General features: G+C 47.4%; 1 protein-coding gene across 1 annotated transcript; it reads right to left on the bottom strand.

The window, feature by feature from the left end:
- Positions 1-364: 364 nt before the first annotated feature.
- On the bottom strand, positions 365-22,865 carry LOC147119858 (targeting protein for Xklp2-like). The gene is made up of 8 exons (XM_085985282.1): positions 22,817-22,865; positions 22,145-22,284; positions 18,096-18,219; positions 15,486-15,584; positions 12,465-12,604; positions 7,574-7,725; positions 3,930-4,107; positions 365-1,491 (listed from the first exon to the last, which is right to left on the bottom strand). Exons 2-8 carry the CDS (start codon positions 22,248-22,250, stop codon positions 1,214-1,216), a joined length of 1,077 nt encoding a protein of 358 aa, XP_085841408.1. The 5' UTR covers positions 22,251-22,284; positions 22,817-22,865; the 3' UTR covers positions 365-1,213.
- Between the last annotated feature and the right edge of the window lie 469 nt (positions 22,866-23,334).

Here is a 23,334-nt window from a genome sequence, read left to right on the forward strand (position 1 = left end):
CTTGAATATATCCACTGATTCTGCCTCCACAGCTCTGGGGTAGAGAATGCCAAAGATTCACGACCCTCAGAAGAAATTCCTCCTCATTTGTTTTAAATGGCCGACCCCTTATTCTGAAACGATGCCTCCTATTTCTAGATTCCCCACGAGGGAACATCCTTTCTGCATCTACCTTGTCGAGCACCCTCAGAATCTTATGTTTCAATAAGATCTCACCTCATTCTTCTAAACTCCAATGAGTATAGGCCCAACCTGCTTAACTTTCTCATAAGACAACCCCTTCAACTCAGGAAATCAGTGAACCTTCTCTGAACTGCCTCCAATACAAGTATATCCTTCCTTAAATAAGGAGACCCAAATGCCATTAAAGTCAAAACAATTTGCATTTATATAGCGCCCCTAACATTAAAACATCCAAGGTGCTTCACAGGAGTGGTACCAAACAATTTAACTTCGAGCCACAGAAATATTAGGACACCTGACAAAAGCTTGGTCAAAGGTAAGTTTTACAGAGCCGTTTCAACTGAGAAATAACCAGAAAGGTGGAGGGGTTTAGGGAGGGTGTTCCAGAGCTTCCGCAATTGGCGGCCCTGCCTTCAGTTGCCCAAGTATGAAAATTGGGTGCACAATAGACCAGTAGGGGGGGGGGTGGAGGGGATTTTTGTTTTTTTTTATAAAAAAGGGTGAAAATTTAAAATCATGGCGTTGCCAGACCGGGACCCAATGTAGGTCAGAGATCACAGGAGTTATGAATGAAAAGGACTTGCTGCGAGTTAGGATAGTCAAAACGTTGTGGGTTCAAATCTAGGCCGACAATCCAGTGCAGGACTGAGGCATTGCTGCACTGTCGGAGGTGCCGTTAAACTGAGGCGACGTCCGCTCTCAGGTGTATGTAACTGCTCCCATGGCACTATTTTGAAGAACGAGGGAGTTATCCCCGGTGTCCTGGCCAATATTTATCGGTCAAGATCACTTACGGATTATTTTGCAATTATCACATTGCGGAGCGAAAATTGGCTGCAGCATTTTCTACAATAAAACAGTTCAAAAGCGCTTTTAGAATGTCTCGAGGTAGCGGAAGGCGCCATATAAATGGAAGTCAAATAAAGAGTCGAGATTGCGAACGGTCTGCTTCCGCCTCATTCCGACCGCCCTCAGAGGGAGTGATGGTGGGTTGGTAACCGCAGATTGGGGCGTCAATCTGGCCAGTAATTCAAGAATAATGTTTAAGCATATGCTTGATGTCAGACAAGCAGCGCGACAGCTCAGTCAGGAGGGTTCGAGGAATACCGTTGTGTACTGTCAGGGTCAATGCGAGACTGGCACATTTAACGAAATTGAATCTGGCGGTCCTGCGCCGGCAGGGATCCGCCTGCATAAAGGCCCACGGAGCCCAGGCGGGTCGCAAGCGTCCCTGGGATAGGCCAACCAATGACAAAGGGGGATTCCCGTTGGGCTCATGGAGATTCCATTCGCGTAGGGATCCCTCACCTACAGAATAGAAAATCACCAAAAATACAATTACACATTAAAATAAAGTAAATCAGATTCAAAATTAATTACCATTTAAACATTAAAGAATTAAACATTTTTAACCAGGAACTTTCACCTAATTTTACATGTAAGTGAATGGTTAACCAGTTATAAAATTTGTATTTAACATTTATTTATGCCTTATGCGGTTGAAAGGAGGCGTTAGGGTTTCGTGTTTTTGCTGGGCAAATGTCCAACCCAGCGCCAGCGCAAGTGAATTTCTAGCGGATGGGCACCATAGCATGTGGAAAGCTGGAACTCGTGGGGCGATATGACGCCATACGCACGCTGTCATAGCTCTGTGAAATCAGGCCCATTGTCTTTTGGATGATGTTGCCAAGGCAACATGTAGAAGAGAACAAAGAGCGGGTGTGGCAGGGCGAGGTCAAACACTCGGTTATAATGCTTTTGGTTATTAAGGGTTAAAGGCAGGTGGTAGCAGCGGTTCAGACTGATTCAATATTGAACACTGACCGTGCTGGGACTGGGGACCCGAGTCCGGAGTCAGCCCACTAAACTGGGTGAATCTGCTGGGCCTCCATTGCCAGTAGTGCGTGTCCGTGAACAGGAGGAGCGGCCTGATGAGGCCAGGTCAGCAGGAAAGGAAGAGGGGCAGAAAAAAAAAATCAATCACATTATACCAGAACTGGACATTTCCCGAAATCTGTTGATGCACCACCGCATATCCGCAATACAACAAGATCTAACCGAGTTTACCCGGCTCCGGCCTAGTCTTATTTGCTATTCCTGTGGCAGCGAATTTCCCACTTCACCCTGAATAAGCTCGGCTGTTTAAGATCCAAACACAAGGACCGCAGACCAGAACCTTATGTCGAAGATCTTTATTAAGTACAAACAAGTAGCAAGTTAAACATTAAAATCACATCCATACAATTACCAAGTTTGACAATCCCTGGCCACTTGCTGCCCGGCTCCCCTGGGACCGCAATAACGGTCATCAGCATCTTCGAAACCAGATACAGGGAAAGGAGGAGAAGGAGGTTTGGGGATGGGAAAGATTTCCCCTCTGGGGATCAGGAAGAGCAAATCATAAAGATTAGAGACTCGTGCATCACTAATCAAACAATGTTAGACATTTCTTATCCAATAAAGTCAGCGACTGATCAAATCGGCCGGGTGAGCGCCAGCGGATCGGTCTGAAGAATGAGTAAAATTTCACACTGATCCGCTGAGATCCCACGTGGAACGGAGAATTAAGCATCGGGCACAATGTTAGCTCTCGGGCGCTGGCCCGTTTTCAAAATTCCAGCTTAGAAAACAGTTCCGCTGCCCGGTTGGGTTTTGACGAGACACTAAACCGGAACGGAATCATTCAGTGATCGCAAGTTGGGGATTATAACGGCGGCAGTAGTAATACTAAAACATGGAAGAGGTTTCAGAGGCCCTTGGATAAGACCGGACTGAGCAACGACAAACGTACACACTGATCAGGACATTCCGGCTCTCCACTGCTCACTGACTCCGGTTTCCAGTCTCCCTTTAGCCTCAACCCGCCTTGTTCATCTGTAAAGTTCAGAGGGAGAGAGAGAAACGCGGATTTCAGTCTCAAGACAGTGACTTCTGGCCAGCTGGACTCACCCCGGCCCCCCTTGAATAGTTTGTGTCCCGGACACCTCGCCTGGTCCCCTTGCGATAGACCGAGTCAGTCACCAAGACCTGGGATCTTCCCGTTCATGTGTCCCAACGCCCGCTGGGAGAAGGGATACAAATCCAGCGTTTGATGGTTACTCGCGCCCTCCCGTTATTTCAGTCCAGTTTGAACAAGCTGCCCTTTACCCGTCCACTATGAGGCTACAAACTGCAAGTTGTACATTAATTGGTGGGTGCGGCACAATTAGAGCAGATTGACAATGAGGAAGAGTGCGGGCCATCCATCTCCCCGACGCCCCTTTAATAACCCGTCAGGGAACGAGACTCCAATCCCCAGGGTCCTGTTGTGAAACAAACGAGATTCTCGGCTCTCAATGTCCAGAGCCGACAGCCATTAGTTTGCAGAGTGTCTCAGCTCAGACGCTGGCCGTTTACCTCTGGGGTTAGATTCAAATCCAGCCCGGAGTTGCCGAGGCCTCTCCCAAAAATACCTGAAGAAATGTGGGCCTCAAGCCATTTTTCAATAGGCACAGTCCCGCCGTGGGCCCTGGTCCTAGAGTACCAGCCTTATTCTGGTTGGCCTGAGAGTTGGGCGTGTCCAGAGATGCTCGAACAGGCCAGTGTTTTGGGGGGGGGGGGGGGGCTGTTTCGAGTTGGTGGGGGATCAATGTTTAAATCGGTTCTCATTTCAATGTTTACGAATTGAAGATTATGGGCAGAGAGCGCGGAGAAGGTGAAGATACAGGGCCTCCGAGAATGGCCGGGAGAAGAGCCGACTCTAGTACCTGGTGTCTCTTGGCGCCTGGCCCGCTTGCGGCCTCTCGCTTGTGTTCGATGTTCAAGCGCGTCAATGTACTCGGCCATCGAGATATACTGCCCGACAGATGCATTGTCGCACTCCCTTTTCCTGGGGCAAGACATGTTGAACGGTCTCGACACCGTGCATCCTCTGGGTGAGAGTGCCTGGAATGACAGTATCGTTAGTGCAGAATCTCAATATCTATCCTACGCCAGTGCAGAATCTCAATCTCTTGATCCTACTCCATTCTCAATCCCAAGATTGACAAGTGCATACAATGTCTTGCACCTCCAAGGCCAATGCATCCTTCCCGAGGCGCGTTGCCTAGAACTGAACCAAGTACTCCAGAGGTGGTCCAAACAGAGCTCTGTACAACCAAGTACTTCCACTGCCGGCCTTCACGCGAATAAGCCCAACATCTCACTAGCCTTGTAAAGTTATTTTGTAGTTGTCCACTAGTTTAATGATTTGCTCATGTGCCTCTCAATCACTACTCCTTCAGTTCCTAGCTGACCATTTATAAAAATACTCGGATCCAAGTTCCTCAGGGTCTAAAGTGGGTCACCTCACTTCCCTACATTAAACGCCATCTGGCCACAGTTTTGCTCGATCACTTATCAGTGGCTTTTTGAAAATTGCTGCTCCCACCTACACTACTAACTGCGCCATCCAACTCGCTCTCAGACTTGGATATATGGAAATCTATTCCTTCATTCAACTCATTGAAAGTGAAAAGCCGAGGCCCTAGTACGGATTCCCTAGGGGAACCACCAGTCACAACCTGCCAATTGGAGTAAATGTCCAGTAGCCCTACTGCCTGCTAACCAATTGCTTACCAATGTCGAATGGTTGCCTCCTTTTCCATGTGCTTTTATTTATGCCAATAGTCTATTTCATGAAACCGTAAACTAATGCCTTCTGAAGTCCATATAAATAACATCCGTAGAATTACATAGAATCCCCAGCACAGTAACAGCCGCTCTGTCCAACTGCTGTAAGCTACACAAGAGCGTCCTTCCACCCTAGTTAATCAGCTCCATGGGTAGAACCTTGTATTCATTTTACTTTGTGTTAATGTAGCTGCTCCTTAAATGCATCTATGCTATTTGCCTCAGCTACCCCCGTGGTATCCAGTTCCACTTTCTATCCACCAAGTAGCTCCTCTTGAATTGTTATTCGGTTTAATTCTGGACCATTTTATGACCTAGTTTTGGATTCCCCACAAGCAGACACAATCGGTCTAGTTTTTCCCCTAAAGCCCCGCATAACTAGAGACTTCCATCAGGTCACCTCAGAGCCCCAGCCCGTTAGTCTTTCCCGATGGTGCAAAACATTACATGGATGGTCCTTCCCCCGTGTCTCTTCAAAATAGATAGATAGAGAGAGATCACGTTTACAGTTCAGGAAGTCCCATAAAAATGAACTACAACTTCTGCTTTTCAATTACTGTCTTCTAGTAAACCCCAGGCTTTGGTTTGTCGGGGTTCTTAACCCGGCCTTGCTGTCGCTACTTTGGATTTGTGAATCTGTTCCTAGAGACATTTCCTCCTCTACTTCATTTCAATTCTTGTTTACCAATGATTGTGGCCTCATCATTTCCTTACCAAGATGCACCAACTCCTTTAAATTAATTTGCCATTTAAATAAGCGATTTACCACGTGACCAAGAAAAATAGGCAAATCAATTACCCTTTACAATGCCATGCTGCCTCCGTTGTCCTAATGCTCAGTCACTACCACTAATATGTCGTGGAAGATCGTCAATCTTCACCTTTGATGCCCTCCCCCCCCCCCCCCCCCGTTACAATTTTCTCACGGATTTAAAAATTCTATTAATTCTACACTGTTTCCTCTTACTCACTATTTCGCATGTCTGCCATTTCCTTGTACTCAATTACAGCATGGACTTTATCTGCGGATGCTCAGTATGGCACGAAACTTGCAATTGTTTAAGTTTATATTAGGAAAAAGGTGGTCGTGAGCAATGTGCACCCCCCTTGAAAATCAGTAACTGATACTGTAAGAGAGGAAATGTGGCCATGTTTCATAATGACTATTTATAATGGAAGACGACAACATGCCAGACATTAAGGAAATGTGGACTCAATGAAAGCAAACACTAACAGTAATGAAGCAATGAATGGCACTAAGTGACACATCCCCGGACCATATGGCTCCCATCCCAGGGATTTAAAGGAGTGAGAACATGCCAGATGCCGCAACTATCATGTTCCACATTTTTCTCGATTCAACAACCATTCCTTTCGTGGGAAAACTACATGTCACTTGCTATTCAAGGAGTGTGAAACCAGGAATGAGAGCGCAGTTAGCCTAACACCTGTTGTGAAAATACTAGAGTCTAAGGATAGAGACCAAACATTTGAAAACTTGCAGCCGATCATACAGCCAACATGGATTTGTGAAAGGCAGATCATGCCTGATGGAGGTGTAGTCGGAGGAGGGTCTATGGAATTCCATAAGGCTCGCGATAAGTTCCTAAGACTGTTAGCTGAAGGTTCAAGCTCATGGAATTAAAGGCAAATCATTGACCTGGTTAGGAAATTGGCTGAGCGGCAGGAGACAGTAGAGATAATTGGCAGGATGTAACTAGCGGTGTCCCACATGAATATTTTGTCCGCAAACTTGCACAGTATTTGTTAACTAACTGATGGGATAGAAAGGCGCATATCCAAGCTTGACGATGAAGAAGATAGGTAGCACTGTGAGCAGTGCAGATGGAAGCATAAAATTACAAAAGATAGAGATTAAACGAATGGGCAAAACTGTGGCAAATGGATTTCAAAGCAAGTGTGAGGTCATCCACCTTTGGACAGAAGGATAGATCAGACTACTTGCCAAATGGTGAAAAGCTAGTAATAGTCGAGGCCTAAAAAGCACCCGCCCCCCACCATGTACATAGATCGTTAAAAAAAGCTAAGGGAATGCTGGTCTTATATCGAGGATTGAACAAGGGGGAAAAGAGGCAGAAGTTATGCTACTCTTAGACAAAGCCCTGGTTAGTCTCCACCTGGAGAACTGAGCGCAGTTCTGGGCACCGCACCTTAGGAAGGATATATTGGCCTGGCCTTGGGAGGGAGTGCAGCGTAGGTTTACCAGAACGATACCTGATCGCCAAGACTTAAATTACGAGGAGATATTATATTAGCTAGAACTTAGGTGAAGAGGATTTGGTCAAGTTAGAGATATTAAATTGAACTGAGGGCAGATAGAGAAACTATTTCCGCTGGTTGGAAAGTCTAGGACTAGGGGACATAGACTGTTAGCACCAGACCTCTCAGGGGTGAAGTTAGTAAACGCTTCGACATAAAAATAGTGTTAGAAGTTTGGAACTTTTGTAAACGGCAATTGATGCTGGGATCAATTGTTCATTTTAAATCCAAGATTGATAGATTGCTAGCCAAAGGTATTGAGGGATATGGGGCAAAAGCATGTATATGCAGTTAGGTCACAGATCAGCCATGATCTCACTTGGCAGATCAGGTGCGAGGGGCTAAATAGCCTGCTCCTGTTTATGTAGCCATCAGGGCTTTTAATGAGAAACGGTTCAAGGTATCTTAGTATTCCTCTCAGCGTTAAATGTTACCGTGGTTCTCGGTGTTCATCACTCACCGAGGGCGGGTACTTGCGGAGATCCTTGATGAAGTGCGACAGTTTGCACTCTGGGTCTGATCCGGACTCCCGGTGACCTTCGGCTGGCCTGTTTGTGTAGAACTGGACATTGATCGGCCTGGTGAGCGGGACGGAAATCCTCATGTTCTGACCTGAGAGGAGAGCACGAAGATTGAGAAAGGCATCGGATCGCTCAGTAGGCTCAAAGACCCAATAGTCATTCGCCATTTCCACACTACTGATAGTTAATTAACAGACACCGCTCCATCCAAACTCCCTTCGGTTTTTCATACAAGCACCTCTTTACTCGGTCCCAGGTTTAGCTATAAATATCATTTTTACATTGACTTGATGAATCCAATTTCTTCCTGTAGATCAACTCAAGATGGGAAAGGCATCAGGCGTTCCCCAGTCTGCCCACAAGACCCGATGCTTATCTTTGACCCTCTCCCTGACTAGCAAGTGCCCACGGTATCCTTAACCCAAGCTTGCATTCTCTAGATTTTGCTAAACACAAACTAAATACGAATGAGACACCATGGAGGAATAACGCCACAAGAGAAATGAGTGTAAAGAGGCATACATTAAGTACATGGACAGCAAGGGGAGAATACGAAGAGATTAGGAGAGAAGTCAAGCCTCAATTAGGAATGCAAAGAGGAACTATGAAATTAAATTAAGGAACTTAAAACAATAGTAATACAAAAAGCAAAATACTGCAGGTGCTGAAAATTTGAAATACAGAAAATGGTGGAAATATGCAGGCCAGGCAGCATTTGTGGAGAGAGAAACAGTTATCGTTTCAGGTCGATGACCCTTCGTCAGAACTGGAAAAAGCCAGAGATGGAACAGGTTTTTAAGCAATTGTAGGGGCAAGGAAGGGAGGGGGCTGGTGGGGGGGGGGAAGGAAAGAACAAAAGGAAGAGCTTGTGTTAGGATGGAAGGCAGGAGAGATTAATAGATGGTGCAAGGCAAAAGGAGATGGTAATGGGACAAGAAATAAAAGATGGCTGTAGATGAAGTGTAAATGGCACTGGCAGAATGAAAGACACTTGCCATGTGAGGAAAAAATAAATGGAAAAAAGATAGGGGCAGAGGTTATGGTCTGAAATTGTTGAACTCGATGTGGAGTCCAGAAGGCTGTAAAGTGCCTAATCGAAAGAGGTGGTGCTGTTCCAGGAGCTTACGCTGAGCTTCATTGGAACAGTGCAAGAGGCCAAGGACAGTGAGGCCCGAGTGGGAGCGGAGGAGAAATTAAAGTGACAAGCGACCGGATGCTCGGGATCACGTTTACGTGCTGAATGGAGGTGTTCTGCAAAGCATTCACCCAATCTGCATTTGGTCTCCTGAATGTAGAGGAGACTGCATCACAAGCAGCGAATTCAGTTTACTGAATTACAAGTTATTCACTTTCACCTGGAAGGAGTGTTTGGGGCCCTGGACAGTGAGCGGTATAAGTGCATGTACTGCATCTGCTCCACTTGCATGGGAAGCTGCTGGGCAAAGGGGAAGGGGTGATAGAGGAGTGGACCAGGGTGTTGCAGAGGGATGGTCCCTTCAGAATGCCATCTTCTTTTGCCATGCACCATCTCTTAATCTCTCCTGCCTTCCATCCCATCAGACCTTCCCTTTGTTCGATCCTCCCCCTCCACTTGCTTAAAAACCTCTCCATCTCCAGCTTTTTCCAGTTCTGCCGAAGGGTCATCGACCTGAAACCATTAACTGTTTCTCTCTCCACAGATGCTGCCTGAAACAATAGTAAAATGTTAGACAAGTTAGAAAAGGAAGGTTGGCATTGTAATATGGCCACTAAGGGATGGGCAGGATAATACCACAGGCAGCAATAGAGATGGCAGAAATAAATAATTACTTTGCTTCCGTCTTTACCAGGGAGATGGAACAAGTGGACATGACGCTGGAAGGAGATTAGAAATGAAATAAATGCATTGACATATTAAATAAACTAAAAACTCAAAACCCTGGTCCGAATGGATTACATCACATTTTAAAATAACCTAGGGACGGTAGCAGAGGCATTACTACATATTTAGTAATTTGTTAAAGTGGTGGTGCCAGATGACTGGCGGTTAGCTAAAATATCTATATTTAAGAAGGCAGAAGAACATGTCTAGGGAACTATAGACTAGTCAGCTTTACATCGGTGGTAGGAAAAATAATGGAATCCCTACTAAAGGAGAAAACAGAACAGAAGTCAAAATAAATGGTCAATATCGATTTCGAAAGGGAAAGTCTGCTTGATCAACCTCAGCTGCATTTTTGGAAGTAGTAACAGGGAAAGTAGACGATGTAATTTATCTAGATTTGCAAAAGGCCTTCGATAAGGTACTACATAACAGACTGATGAACAAGGTCAGAGAATGCACAGTCAGGGGACAAGTAGCAGGTTGATAGCTAGCTGGCTTCATAACAGAAAGTGGGGGGTAAAGGGTAGTTATTCACAGTGGCAGAAGGTGGGTAGTGGTGTTCCACAAGGACCAGTGCTTGAACCACTGCTGTTCACAATGTAGACTTTGGAATCAAAAACAATTCCGAAATCTGCAGCTAACCACCAAATTGGGTGGGTAGGGGGTGGATAGTGAATACTGAGGACTGCAACAAATTACAAGAGGACATGAATAAACCTGCAGAATGGGCATATAATTGGCAAATGAATTTAACAGATAGAGGCATTAGGTTTTGGTAGCAAGAACAGAAATGTCACTTAGTTTTCAGGTTGAGCGTCTGGGCAGAGGTACAAAGGGATCTCCGTACAAATATACAAATTGCTAAAAGTAGGGACACAGGCTAATGAGGCCATAAAAATGCAAACTAGGGTTTATTTCTAGAGGGAAAGTATTGAAAACTGGTGATGTTATGCCAAATTTGTATCGAACCTTGGTTAGACCACACTTGAGCACTGCGTACAATTCGTCACCATATTATAAAAAGGATATGAGGCACTGAAAAGGGTGCAGAGAAGATTTACAAGGATGATGCCAGAAATGCGAGGGTATACCTGTCAGGAAAGGACGAACAGGCTGAAGAGAAGGCCGAGTGGCAATCTAATAGGAAGTCTTTAAAATATTGAAAGGTTAGTGGATACAGAGTGAATGAATCCACTTGCGGGGAAGAGGCCATCAATGAAAGATAGTCACCAAGACATCAAATGGGGGAATTAAGGAGAAACTTCTTTACCCAGAGAGTGGTGAGAATGTGGAACTCGGTACCATGGAGTGGTTGAAGCGAACAGTATGGATGCATTTCAGGGGAGGCTAGACAAACATGAGGGAAAAGGGAAGAGAGGGTTATGCTGATAGAGTTAATGGAGGAAAAGCAGGAGTAGGCTCGAGTGGAACATACATTCGGTTGGGCCGAATGGCCTTTGCGCCACAACCTAATATAACCCCTGAATCGCTTAAGTCAACCAATAGTCTGTCATGTGTAATCTTCCATGCAGATTGGAAATTTGGGCGCATCCCATCATAGGTCTCCCTACTGCCCACTTGAGCTATCACTTCAGTCACCTCAAAAAATCTAAAAGTTACAGGATTGTCACTGAATCCCTATTAACTGAAAGTCCACAGCAGGAGCTGAAGGGGTTTCTGCAGTGCAAGTGGAGGCGAGCAGCAAGAAACATTGTGTAAAACTAGATACATCAGCAGAGCAAGGGGAACCATTTCAGAATTAAAAGGGCGTTTGAAGTGACGCAGCTCAGAAGGGCACAAGGACAATATTCAAGTTCTCCTAGAACGTGAATGGGCCATCTATTGCGGTGCTGAGTAAGGCCCAGGACAGTCTCAGCCCTTGGGGCAGAGTTGCTGGACTCTGGCAGAACATCAACGACAACAATTCACTCGCCATCATCGAGAGAACCACCACTTGAAATGTCAGCAGCACCACACTGGAATATGGCAATGAGGAGACTCCGTGATGGGCCCGCTCCTGCATAGAGCCGTCTCACAAACACAACCACTTGGGCAAGATCCTGGAGGCCATTGATGCAGTGGGAGCCCCCACCCCATGTTTTCTCGTGGAAGATCATTTCTCCAAATAGAAATTGGGTTGATCATGATCCAATGGCCCCAATTTACTGCATGCCACTAGCCAGAAAAGATGGACCTGGATTGGTCATATTCTGAAGTCCTCACCAGGATCCCTAAGCAAATGTGGAGATGGACACAACCCAACACGGAAGCAGCTGAAGTGAACTGGAGTTAAAAGTCCAAGGCAGAATGGAGCTGTGTCGTTTGGCTACTGCCTTATGTATCGGCACTGGAAGAATGATCCGGGACCCGAGAAGGAATAAATGCCACTCTGACACATTCAGCGCTATCCATCCCTGGGATGCTCAGTAGGGATGTGGTGCCAGACCATCCTGCTGGAAAGTCTTCCCTCAAGTGGAAGAGACAATACAGATGCAGACTACTGGTGGCTCCAATATCAGCAGATCAAAGGCGGCCACCTTCAAACGGACCCAATTATTAGCCTCAGCCGCTGTGTTAAATATTGATCGTCAGCCTCGGATCAACTAACTGATGGAATTGGTCTTTCCCTTGTAGAACAGCCTCTCAGTTGAAACTGCCGACAGGGGCAATCATGAAAGATGAGTTTTAGAAATGGACAATGTTGGGAATCAAATTGAACTCGACTCTAGAGAAACAGAATCGGAATTACTTTAGAAGGCAGTACAACCTACGCACCCCATACAAACTACCCTTCTCCCCATAGTTCAGGTGATTACAAAGAGCCTGTGGACTAGCTAAAGCCATCCTCACGAAATAGCATTAATGAATCTTGATGTCCATCGCTCCAACATTGGATATAGACACCTCCCTACAAAAAGGTACGTGGAATCTCTTCCAGATCAGCCATGTGTAGTCAGCCAGTTTACCTGTGCCAGCAATCGCGAGAGGCATCACTGCTTCGTTGAGCAGCCTGTGCTCTGCCGTCTCCTTTTGTAATCGAGCGATTGTCGACATTTCCCGCTCCTCCGAGCTCATTGGCCTCCAGTATACATGGCTCCTGGACCGCCTAGTGGGTAAAGGGAAGCACAGATGCAGTTAGTTCACCCAGAAAAGCAGAGTTGGCAGTTAGTTCAGTCTGGCCAACACTACGAACTAGACAGTCTATTCCATGAACCTGATTCACACCAACACAATTCAAGCGCTCCCAAAGAGAAAGCAAGCATAAAGCATCTTTTAAGATTTGCTTTTATATATATCTCATCACGACCACAATTCCAAAAACGCTTTAGAAATTTGAAATGTAGCCACTGTTGTAATGTAGGAAAGGTGCCAGCCAATTTGCACACAGGAAGCTCCCAAAAACAGACCAGATATTCGGTTTTACTGACGTTGATTGAATATTGGCCAGCACACCGCGGATAACTTGCTGCGGCTTCTCGAATTAGTGCCATGGGGGATTTTACGTTCACCCGAGAACAGACGTGGCCTCGGTTTAATGGTTCATCCGAAAGGCGAGCACCACCAACAGTGCAGCACTCAGTACTGCACTGGTGTCAGCCGAAATTATTGTTCTGGTTTCTGTAGTCAGACTTGAAACCACAACCTGCTGACTCAGGCGAGGGTGCTCCCAACTGAGCTGCAGCCGACTCCTCCCTGCCTCCCCCCACAAAATTGGCGAATTCCTAAGAAAAGTCATGTTCAATTTGCACCCCAACCCCAGTAAATTTACAAGGAGGCAGCACGGTGGCATAGTGGTTAGCCCCGTTGCCTCAGTGCCAGGGACCCGGGTTTGAATCCGGCCTCGGGTGACTGTGTGGAGTTTGCACATTCTCCGTGTTTGCATGGGTTTCCTCCGGGTGCTCTGGTTTCCTCCCACAGTCCAAAGATGTGCGGCTTAGGTTGATTGGCCATGATAAAAAAAAAAAATTGGCCCTTAGTGTTAGGGGGGATTAAATACGTGGGGTTACGGGGAATAGGGCTTGTGTGGGATGGCTGTCGGTGTAGGGACCGGGTGCTAGGGTTTGGATGATCAGCCATGATCTCGTTGAATGGCGGAACAGGCTCGAAGGGCCGAATGGCCTACTCCTTCTCCTATCTTCTATGTTTCTATGAATTGGGACAGGTGCCAGGACCTGAACGAGAGGGCTTCACTTCGTCATGAGTCAGCTGGTGATCATCCTCTAGCTGGGTCTCGGGCTGTTTACGTTCAGGTTATTCGGAGGGAAAATATCCTCCAGGAACGAGTGAAGGCTCAAACCTTCGGGGTGAGCGAGACCAGCTCGGAGTCTTGTAGACGTCCTTAGCAGAGGTCACGCATTAGCGGGGCTGCGATAGTTAATCTGGATCCGAATTTCAAAAATCACCAGGTCTGCAATGGTCACTTCTAGTCCTACTTCCCCTCGGCCCCAGAGTCACTGGAGGGTCGCGAGTTCCTGGTTAGATAATTGAACTGCAGGCGTTTGAGCCTCAAGCACGGACAACAGACACGGAGCCAACGCCTCAGAATCCGATTTACAAGACCATTCAGAGGTGACACTACACTAGAGCCATTCCCCATCCCCACCTCTTACTCTAAATGGATAGCGGGGACACCGGATGGTCCAACACTCCGCTGAAACGGTAGAAATCAGGTCCAGACTAAGGCATTAAGCTGCGATCGGTTTTAATCATCAAGTGGTGCGTTTAACCCAGGGAATCACTGCAAGAAGCGGCGTGAATTTAGAATTTACACAGGTCTCAAAATGCAATATCCGGACACCGACTTTTGGGCGGCATGAATTTAACTAACTAGTCCGGATGTAGCCGAGGCAAATCCGAAACTCGAGGTTTGATTTGACAGGGGAGCAGTTAACACGGGTGACAACAGCAGATAGAGGCTCAATGTGGTGAATCGGGATTGGTGGAAATCACAATTGGAAGTTTACGTACAGAAGGATGCCATTCGTCCCATCATGTAATGGGCCGGTCGAAATAGACAGCTAGTCTAATCCCACTTTCGATCCCTATCCTTACAGGTTACTACACTGCATATCCAAGTACCTATGAAATGAGGGTCTCTGGCCCCACCACCCTCGGTGAAAATTTCTAAACTCTAATCCTTCTCTAAAGACTTTCAATCTGTTCCCATTGGTTATTGACCTCCAACTGAAATAGGTCCGTCCTATCCATTATCTAGACCCCTCAGTTTATACACCACAATTAAATCTTTTCCAGAGAAAACAACCCCAGCCCATCCAATTATTCCTCATTGCTAAAGTGCTCCAGCCCCGTCAACATCCTCGTAAATCTCCCTTGGACCGTCTCTAGCGCAATCACATTTCCTTTAACGGTGACCCCAAAACTATACCGTGATCTAGCTGTAGCCCAACTATTGGCAAGGGAAACAAGACAAGCCCTGTTCCTGGGACTAGGGACAGGGTCACTGGTCAAGGCTTGGAAGTCTAAGCAAAGCCAGGCCTGGTTAGTACCTGGAGGAGTGACCATCAGGGAAGACCAGGTGCAGAAGGTCACGGAAGGAGCCCCGAGGGGCGTTTGGAGAGAAGGTCACGGAAGGAGCCCCGGGAGGGGCGGCTGGTGAGCAGGCCCGGGCGTTGGGCTGAAGATTGTCGGACAGGAGGAATGGTGGAAATGGAATGGCGGCGCGCACAGACGCAGCGGCTTTGCTTCTCCCAGGACGGTGCTATTTACGTTTAATGTTAATGTTATTTGTACTGGACTCATGGGAGCTTGCAAGATCACATTTCGTTGTTCATGTACTTGTGCATTGTACAATGACAATAAAGTTGAATTATTATTATCAGAACCGCGACCGTGAGAAAGAACAGTTGCAACAGGAGCCACGCATTTATCCCACTGATTCTCTTGGTTAAAATGCGCCGCCCTAAGTCATGGGGAAGCTGGACACTGAAGGAACAAGCCCAGTTCGGACCGACGTGTTTGCAACTTACTTGAGAACTGTGGGAGTTAGAGGCTGAGTCAGCTTGGGGCGCCAGGGGACCACCACCACGTGACCGCGATCACCTCCCGATTGTTGGACTGCAGCAATCCTGCCGGAAGAGAGCGATTCATTTAACATCCAATCATCTATCAGAGGGAGACCAGCTGCAATAAGGAAGCATTATATGGAACCAAGTGAAACCTGTTGGTTATGAATACCATATTCAGTTAGTCCTGACTGTGGGCGTTAACTACCTGGTGAATCGGCCACTATTCTGGAAAGGAACTCTAGCTTTATTTACCGAACAAATTACTGGTGAAGTCTAGATATGAGCAACTGGCGGTGGGAGAAATTACGACCAAGACCAGCCAGTTCTCAAAGGAGACCAAATTGGGCAGGTGCGGGAAGCCAGCCGATTTCTGGTCATATTTTAAAGCGGCTCAATGAACCGCAGCCCCCGGGATGTAACCAGGTTGAATTAACAAGGCGAATCTTCAAACAGCATCGAGCTGACCGTTCCACTTGCAGCCAGTGAACTGTAAAGTGAGGAGCCGCCAGAGCAAGGCCGAGTCACGATATCCAAAGAGTTAGAGAGTCTGCGCCTGTTCTTTCGTCGTGCAGTCCAGTTAGTCCCACTCCTCCATATCCATGCAATATTATCCCTACAAGTATTTATCCAATTCTATTTAAGGCTACTGTTCAATCGGCATCCACCATCCTAGCAGGCAGTGCATTCCAAATACTAACCACTCGTAAGAATTTCTCATGTCGCCTCTGGTTCTTTTGCCAATCACCTTAAATCTGTGCCCTCGTGAGCTACCCTTCAGCCATTGGAAGATGATTCTTTTTCTAAGCCCTTCATTGTTAAACACTATCAAACAGCCTATTAGCCTCCTCTGCTCCAAGAACCACCACCTCAGCTTCACTATCCAGTTAACTGCAATTACTCATCCCTGGAACCAATGTTAAATCGCGTCTGTACCCTTAAGGACTTTCACATCCTTCCTAAAGTGTGGTGACCAGAACTGGACGCAATAGTTCCATTGTGGCTTAACCAGCGCTTTATAAAAGTTCAGCATAACTTTACTTTTATACTCAATACCTCTATGAAGCCCAAGATCCCATATGCTTTGCTAACCACTCAATGTCCTGCCACTTTCAGGGGCCTAAGCACACTAACTCTGTCCCTCCACACTTTGTGTCAAGTGTATATTGCATCTGCGTTCCTTCTGCCAAAATGCATCACCTTACACTTCACTGTTAAATTCCATCTGCCACTTGTCTGCTAGTTTCCTATGTCCTGTTGCAGTCGACTGGTTTCACCTTCACCGTTTGCCATGTCTGACTTCAAGTCTTGCAACTCCAATTTACCTTGTCCTGATCCTGCTAAATTCATTGAAAATAGCCCTCCATAACTAGGCTAAATCTTACCATACGATGATAAATCTTCGAGATGCTCTCCAAATGTTACATTCATCAAGTGATCAAGTTCGTTCCCCAGGACTAGATCCAGCAATGCCTCCTTTCCTCTTTGGCTAATAAACTTCTCCTGAACACACCCGAATTACCTCCTTGAAAAATCACTGCCTCATTCCATAGAGGGAGTTAAAGTCTCCCATTATCACTATCGTTCATGCATCTCTAGTTTTTGAAAACTCTGCCCATGTATCTCACCAATTAATGGCCTATAAAATACACCAAGTAGCCCAATATCTCCACGTTGATTGTAGTTGAGAAACCAAGACTCTGCCGTTGATCCCTCAAGGACATTTAGAATATTTTCCTCAATCAAAACTTCTACCACTCGTGTTTGTTCCCCTCCCCATCTCGCCTGAAGACTTTGGAACCAGGATATGAAGCATCCAATCTTCACATTTGAGCCAGTTTCCGTTAACGCCACATATTCGTGTTTTTTTGCGCCTGCAGCTCGCCAACCTTAAGCAAACCGTGCATTCACATGGGCACTCCAAACCTAGCTTGGACTTCATGGTCCCACCCAATTCTGTATTTCTAACTAGAACTCAGTTGTGTACATTTCTACTTTATAAATACAATATTGGTGCCCAACCATACTGCCGAATTAGTTTAAACCCTCCCAACATTGACTAACCTGTCCACAAGTATTGGTCCCAGCTTTGTTCTGGTGCCAGCCAGCCTTCTTGAACAGGTCCCTTCCGCCGCAGAACTGGTCCCAATGTTCCAGGGATCGATAGACCTCCCTCCTGCACCATGTCTCTAGCCATTCATTCACCTCCCATTTCTGCTCAATAGCGCGTGGCACTGGGGATAATCCAGATATTACTACCCTGGACAGTCTGCTTTTTAAAATTGCTGTTAGGTTACATTCCTGGTGGCAACAATCCCCCCTAAAATCCACGTTGAAACCAGTTCGAACACCAACTCAACGAAGCTAATCACCAATCCTTCGGTAGTCACCGGTCGGCGGAGAGGGAGCACAGACAAGCCGGATAGTATCAGGCAGGGTCTAGAGATCCTGGAAACCCAAACTCATTCCTCACGTTCAGCCTGGTCTTTGCGGCCAACGGCGAGGCTGAATGGTGACACGGCAAATCTACAGGACTCCGCCACTGGAGTTTGAGGGAGACTCGGCGTTACTTACCCCCGAGGCTGGGCCGGACCCTCAGCAGCGGACAGTTGGCCATCGGTGGACCGTCTCCTGGCCGCCAGCGAATTTACCGTGTTCGGGGGAGTGGTGGGGATTCCAGCGCTCGACGCTCCGCCCTCTGCAGAGACAGGAGGAGAGGCAGGAGTTTAGGTGGTGGGGGCGGTCAGAGCTCCTAAAATGAGGCCAAACCGGCATACTGAGGCAGTCTAGAGCCACATTTACACAAACTCCAGGATCCGAGTCCAGGGCCTGTTCAGAGTCTGGATTTAGCCCCCGACCCCACAAGAAACACTCCCCGGAGGAGGAATCCACACCCCTTCCCTGTACAGAGGGCGAGCGATTAATCTAGGAACGGGGTAAATCCTCAGCCCCCAAACCTTGGAAATCACTCGCTCGGGTTCGCTTGATTTTAGGAGCCGGTATACAAGCACCAAACAGACCCATTCCTAACTCGATATTAGATTTAAACGGCGGGCGCTCCCGGGGCATCGCAGGTTGTCGGTCACGAAAGCAGAAGCTGCGCTTTAACAGGATTCTAGGAGAGACACATCTTGCGTCATATGTTTTAAAGGGATCCCAGCCCAGCGTTAGAGACAATAACCCGAGTCAGAATAGTTCTTCATCCCCTCCCAAGCCCCTCGAGCTAAGGATGACATTTCATTCTAACCCAGCCGGTTATAATCCTCCGGGAACTTCTAGCCTAGAGTGCGCGGCGGGCACTGGGTTCGGTCCCCGTGACAAGTTGACCACACTCCGGGACTCGGTCTGTTCACAGCAGTACGTTGAACTCAGTCTGGTCTGGGCTAGTGAGCCCAGACCCCCGAGCTCCTGGTTTGGAAAGATCACTCGAGTGGCCCACGTGGATGGCCAAGTCACCGACAGAGGCGGGGCAAAGTTTGAAAAGCAAACTTCACATCGAAAGCGTGTCTACTCTTGATTGCGTGCTTAAACAAATTGTCTGTAAAATTAATAAAACTTTACAAATTAAATTAGAATTTGGTTGTACAGGTTGATAATGCACTCCAGCCCCCCCCCCCCCCCCCCCCGGGTCGCAGAAGTACTCAAGCTTGCTGGTGACACCTCGTGCTCCATCTCGGCCACCCGGGCGCAAACATGGCCACAGAAGAGGCAGGCAATTGGGCTGAACGACCCCCTCAACCGCCCGCTGCCTGGACCAATTAATGGCTCTCTTGGCCAGGCCCAGTCCTACAAAAAGGAGGTCCTCCAACCTGCCCGCTCCCCTCCGCACTGGGTGACCCTAGATCAAGAGCGTGGGACTGAAGTGCAGCCCAAAATCGAGGAGCAGCCCCTTCAAATAGTGAAAGAGGGGCTGGAACCTCAGTGTAGATGTGAAACATTGACTCCTCCAGGCCGCAGAAAATGCAGGCGGCCTGGGAGTCCGTGAACCTATTTAAAACCATATTGCACGGGACTTCTCCGTGCAACACCCTCCAGGCCAAGTCCCCAATAGAACAAGGGTGGACTCCCGCATAGAGAGCCCTCCATTGGGGACCTCCGCCGGATGGCAAGACGGCAGGCAAAGATGGCAAAGTGGAGAGTGTGCAGGAGCAGCCCATACAGGGAACAACTCCACGCTGAATGAAGAGACACGGAGGGTATTTCCTGGAGACGGCTCAAGTTGTGTGGTGCCGGGCACCGATGAGGAAGTCCGTCCGAACGGGGGAAAGCTCGGACGGGATCACCCCATGTGCTTGAGCCACCACGATACACCTAGTGGAGTAGGGGCCCAGTGCCACTTTCACCGACTCGATGGCTTTGACCGCAAGCCGGACATTAGCCAAAGACGGGCTCCACACCAGCTCCTCCGGCGCCATCCAGCCCGCTCCTCCGCCATCGAGCAGGTCCCCGACTCTACTCACCTTACCAGGCACAGCCCTGTGCTCCGCTAGCCACCAAACCTGCAGTCGTGGGTGCGAACACACTAGCACCTGGCCGCCCTCCCTAAGTGGAAGACTCAGATCTGCAGCATAGTCCCAGTGCTTCCTTTTGTCCCAGAAGACGTCGAGGAGCTTCTTCAGCATCTTGGCGACAAACGAAGGGGGAGGGATCAAAGTGACCAACCCATACCACAACATGGCGGCCACCAGCTGGTTTATGACCAGCACTCGACCCCTGTAGGACAACACTCGGAGCAGTCCTGTCCAGCATCCTAGGCGAGCAGTGACTTTGGCCTCCAGCTCTTGCCAGTTCACTGGCCAGGCGTCCTCGACAGGGCTAAGGTAGACTCCCAAAGAGAGGAGGTGCGTTGTGCTCCAGGCGAAGGACCTGAACTCTTCTGGCAGGGAGTCCACCTGCCACTGACCCACCAGGAGTCCAGAACATTTCTCCCAGTTGATCTTGGCGGAGGACACGTCCGAGTAAATCTGCTGGCATTCCCGCATCCTCCGCAAGTCAGCGGGATCCGTGACTGTAACACAATAGGCAAGGGCCTCCACGCTGATTCCCTCCGCATCCGATACCAGAGATCCGTCATCAGCCCCAAGAGCTGCTTACAGACCCCCTGTCTTTCTTCCAGCGAGTAGAAGGGGGAGCCGCGGTCCAGGTCCCGCAGGAACTGGATCCGGAAAAAAAAAAGAAAAAAAAAAAAAAAAAAAAAAAAGTGTCTAACCCAGCAGTACCAGGTTCGGTGTAAAAAGTGAAACATTACTCAGATGACAGTAGAGTGTAGAGTGCAGTAGAAGTTGGGAACTCTCGTTCACAAGTAACAATTGATGCTAGCTCAAATGTTAAATTTAACTCAGTCTAAGATTTGTTAACCAAATGTATTAGGGGATAAGGGGCAAAGGCAGGTATGAGTTAGGTCACAGATCAGCCACGATCTCAATGAACACTTTACAGCCAAAGTAGTACTTCTGAAGGAGTCACTGTTGTAGTGTGGGAAACAGCAGCCAATTTGCACACGGCAAACTCCCACAAACAGCAATTTGGAGCAGGACTTGAACCCACAAACTGACTCAGGCGTGTGCTATCAACTGAGCCACAGCTGATGTTAAATTCCCCCTTTGCTACATTTAGTATTAGCTCCAGTCTTGTACTGTTAGAAACAGCAGCTAATTTGTGCACAGCAAGCTCCCACAATGAGGTAGTGTCCAAATAATCTGCTTTAGTGATGCTGATTGAGGGGTAAATATTGCCCAAGACACCAGGGAGAACTCCTGCTCTTTGAATTAGTGTCAGAATCTTTTACATCTCCGAGAGCAGACAGGGCTTGGTTGAACATCTGACCCTCCAGCCAATGCAGCACTCCCTCAGTCCTGCACTGGAGTGTCAGCCTAGAGAGTTTTCTCTGCTCAAGTGTCTGTCGTGGGAATTAACCTATAACCTTCAGGTGTGGGTGCAACCAGTTGAACCACAGCTCGACACAAGTTGATCAGTAAATTGGGCCTTAAACTCTGCCCATTTCATGACCAAGTGTTGTGGATTGACCAGGTTTAATTTGTTTTAATTCGTCTTTGAACCAGTTTGATTAAAAATTAAGTACTACAATACCTTAAGATATCCGCAAACAGTAGTTTGTAAAGTATTTTCCAAATTTAAAAAACCGTTAAGGTCCAGCAAGTGAACTGGAGCCTGAAACTACCCCAGGCCTGCAGCCCAGTGTCACCATCACAGCTCTCGAGAGCAAGGGCCCCTCCAACACCTAACTGGCATGGTAAAAATTCTACTTACATCTAGCTCATCTCTAGAAACCCAGATTAAGATTACAGACAGTGGAAAGGTGTGGGGCAATCCATTAGATCTGGACTGAGATTAATCTCCATGCTCACATCAAAACTTAAGCAACTACTTAATGTCTTCATTGGGTGCAAGGCGCTTTGGGACGTCCCGAGGTCATGAAAGGTGCTACATGAAAGTTTCTCAAGATTCTTAACACCATTAGAAAAGAGATCGTTCTAATAGTCAGGAGACATTAAACATCCAGGTCACCGAGTGAACCTTCTCCAGACTCAGCCGCTAAATCACGGATCTCCCAAACATCTGGATTTCAGAGACCGAGTGAGTAGAAAGAAAAAGCAACTTACCGGAATCGCAGAGTTCTTCCCGTTCAATCATAGGGCTCACCACAGCCTTTGGAACTCCACATCGCCAACATTTACAAGGTAAATTGATTTTGGCACCACTCTCCATATCTGCTAGTTTTACACCGAATGACAGATTTAATCTGCGTCAGAAGGAGACAATCAGCTCAGTTAGGAATGACCATTAACATATCTTGAGGACACGGTAATGTGTCAGTAAATAGGAGGACAGTGTGAAGGAAGCTCAGTGAAGCAAGCTCAGAAATGATGACGGAGCAAGCTCGAGGGGCCAAGTGGCCTATTTCTGGTCCTATTTATGCTCTTATGATTGCGGCGCTGCATTCCCGGCCAAGCAGCTTACAAAAAAGCCTTAGCCTAAATCAGAAAGAAACAAGCTGCCGAGACCAGGAGTCCACCCCAAGACCTGGAAAACCAAACGCCGGTTAACCTGTGGCCTATAAATAATTAATACAAAATTACAGCAACTATCTCAAACAGCATCGGCACAGAAACCACTCCAGATTCAACCCAAAACTTTTGGGTTCCCAACTAAAGACAGAAGGAAAACAAACTGAGGTCAGAGAGAATGAAACAATCTCCCGCTCACTAAAACTTCCTTTTCTGTAACCCCAGAAACTACTTCCAAAAAGCATCAGGTGGACCGCAAATACCAACATGTCAAACCTCGCCGAACACCGTTCACTTCTGTGTTTATAGCTCTTCAGCCCGCAGCTCTGCTTTATACGGGACTCGAATCGTGCGTTGACCAATCAAATCTCAGTTTTAATTAAATCCCTGTGACCAGTGCCGTCAGCAATGTTCTCGCCCGATGGGTGTCCGTGCTGATTGAGAGGCAGCATCTTGTCCAGTCGGATGGGATTGAGTGGAAAATACGCTGCGAATCAAAACCGATCCTCAGTCATTGGGTCTTTTTGATGGACCAACAAGGGTGAGACTGGATTGCCCCACAGTTAACAAACAACAATCATCGCAACAAGTGCCCGTTTTAGGGCAACACTTACATTTTGTTTAATTTGTTTATGGGATGTGGGCGTCGTTGACAAGGCCAGCATTTATTGCCCATCCCTAATTGCCCTTGAGAAGGTGGTGGTGAGCCGCCTGCTTGAACCGCTGCAGTCTGTGTGGCGAAGGTACTTCCACAGTGCTGTTAGGGAGTGAGTTCTAGGATTTTA

The sequence above is a fragment of the Somniosus microcephalus genome, chromosome 4 (assembly GCF_052327205.1).
Source record: "Somniosus microcephalus isolate GS21.2 chromosome 4, FLI_Smic_1.0, whole genome shotgun sequence".
Lineage (NCBI taxonomy): Eukaryota > Metazoa > Chordata > Chondrichthyes > Squaliformes > Somniosidae > Somniosus > Somniosus microcephalus.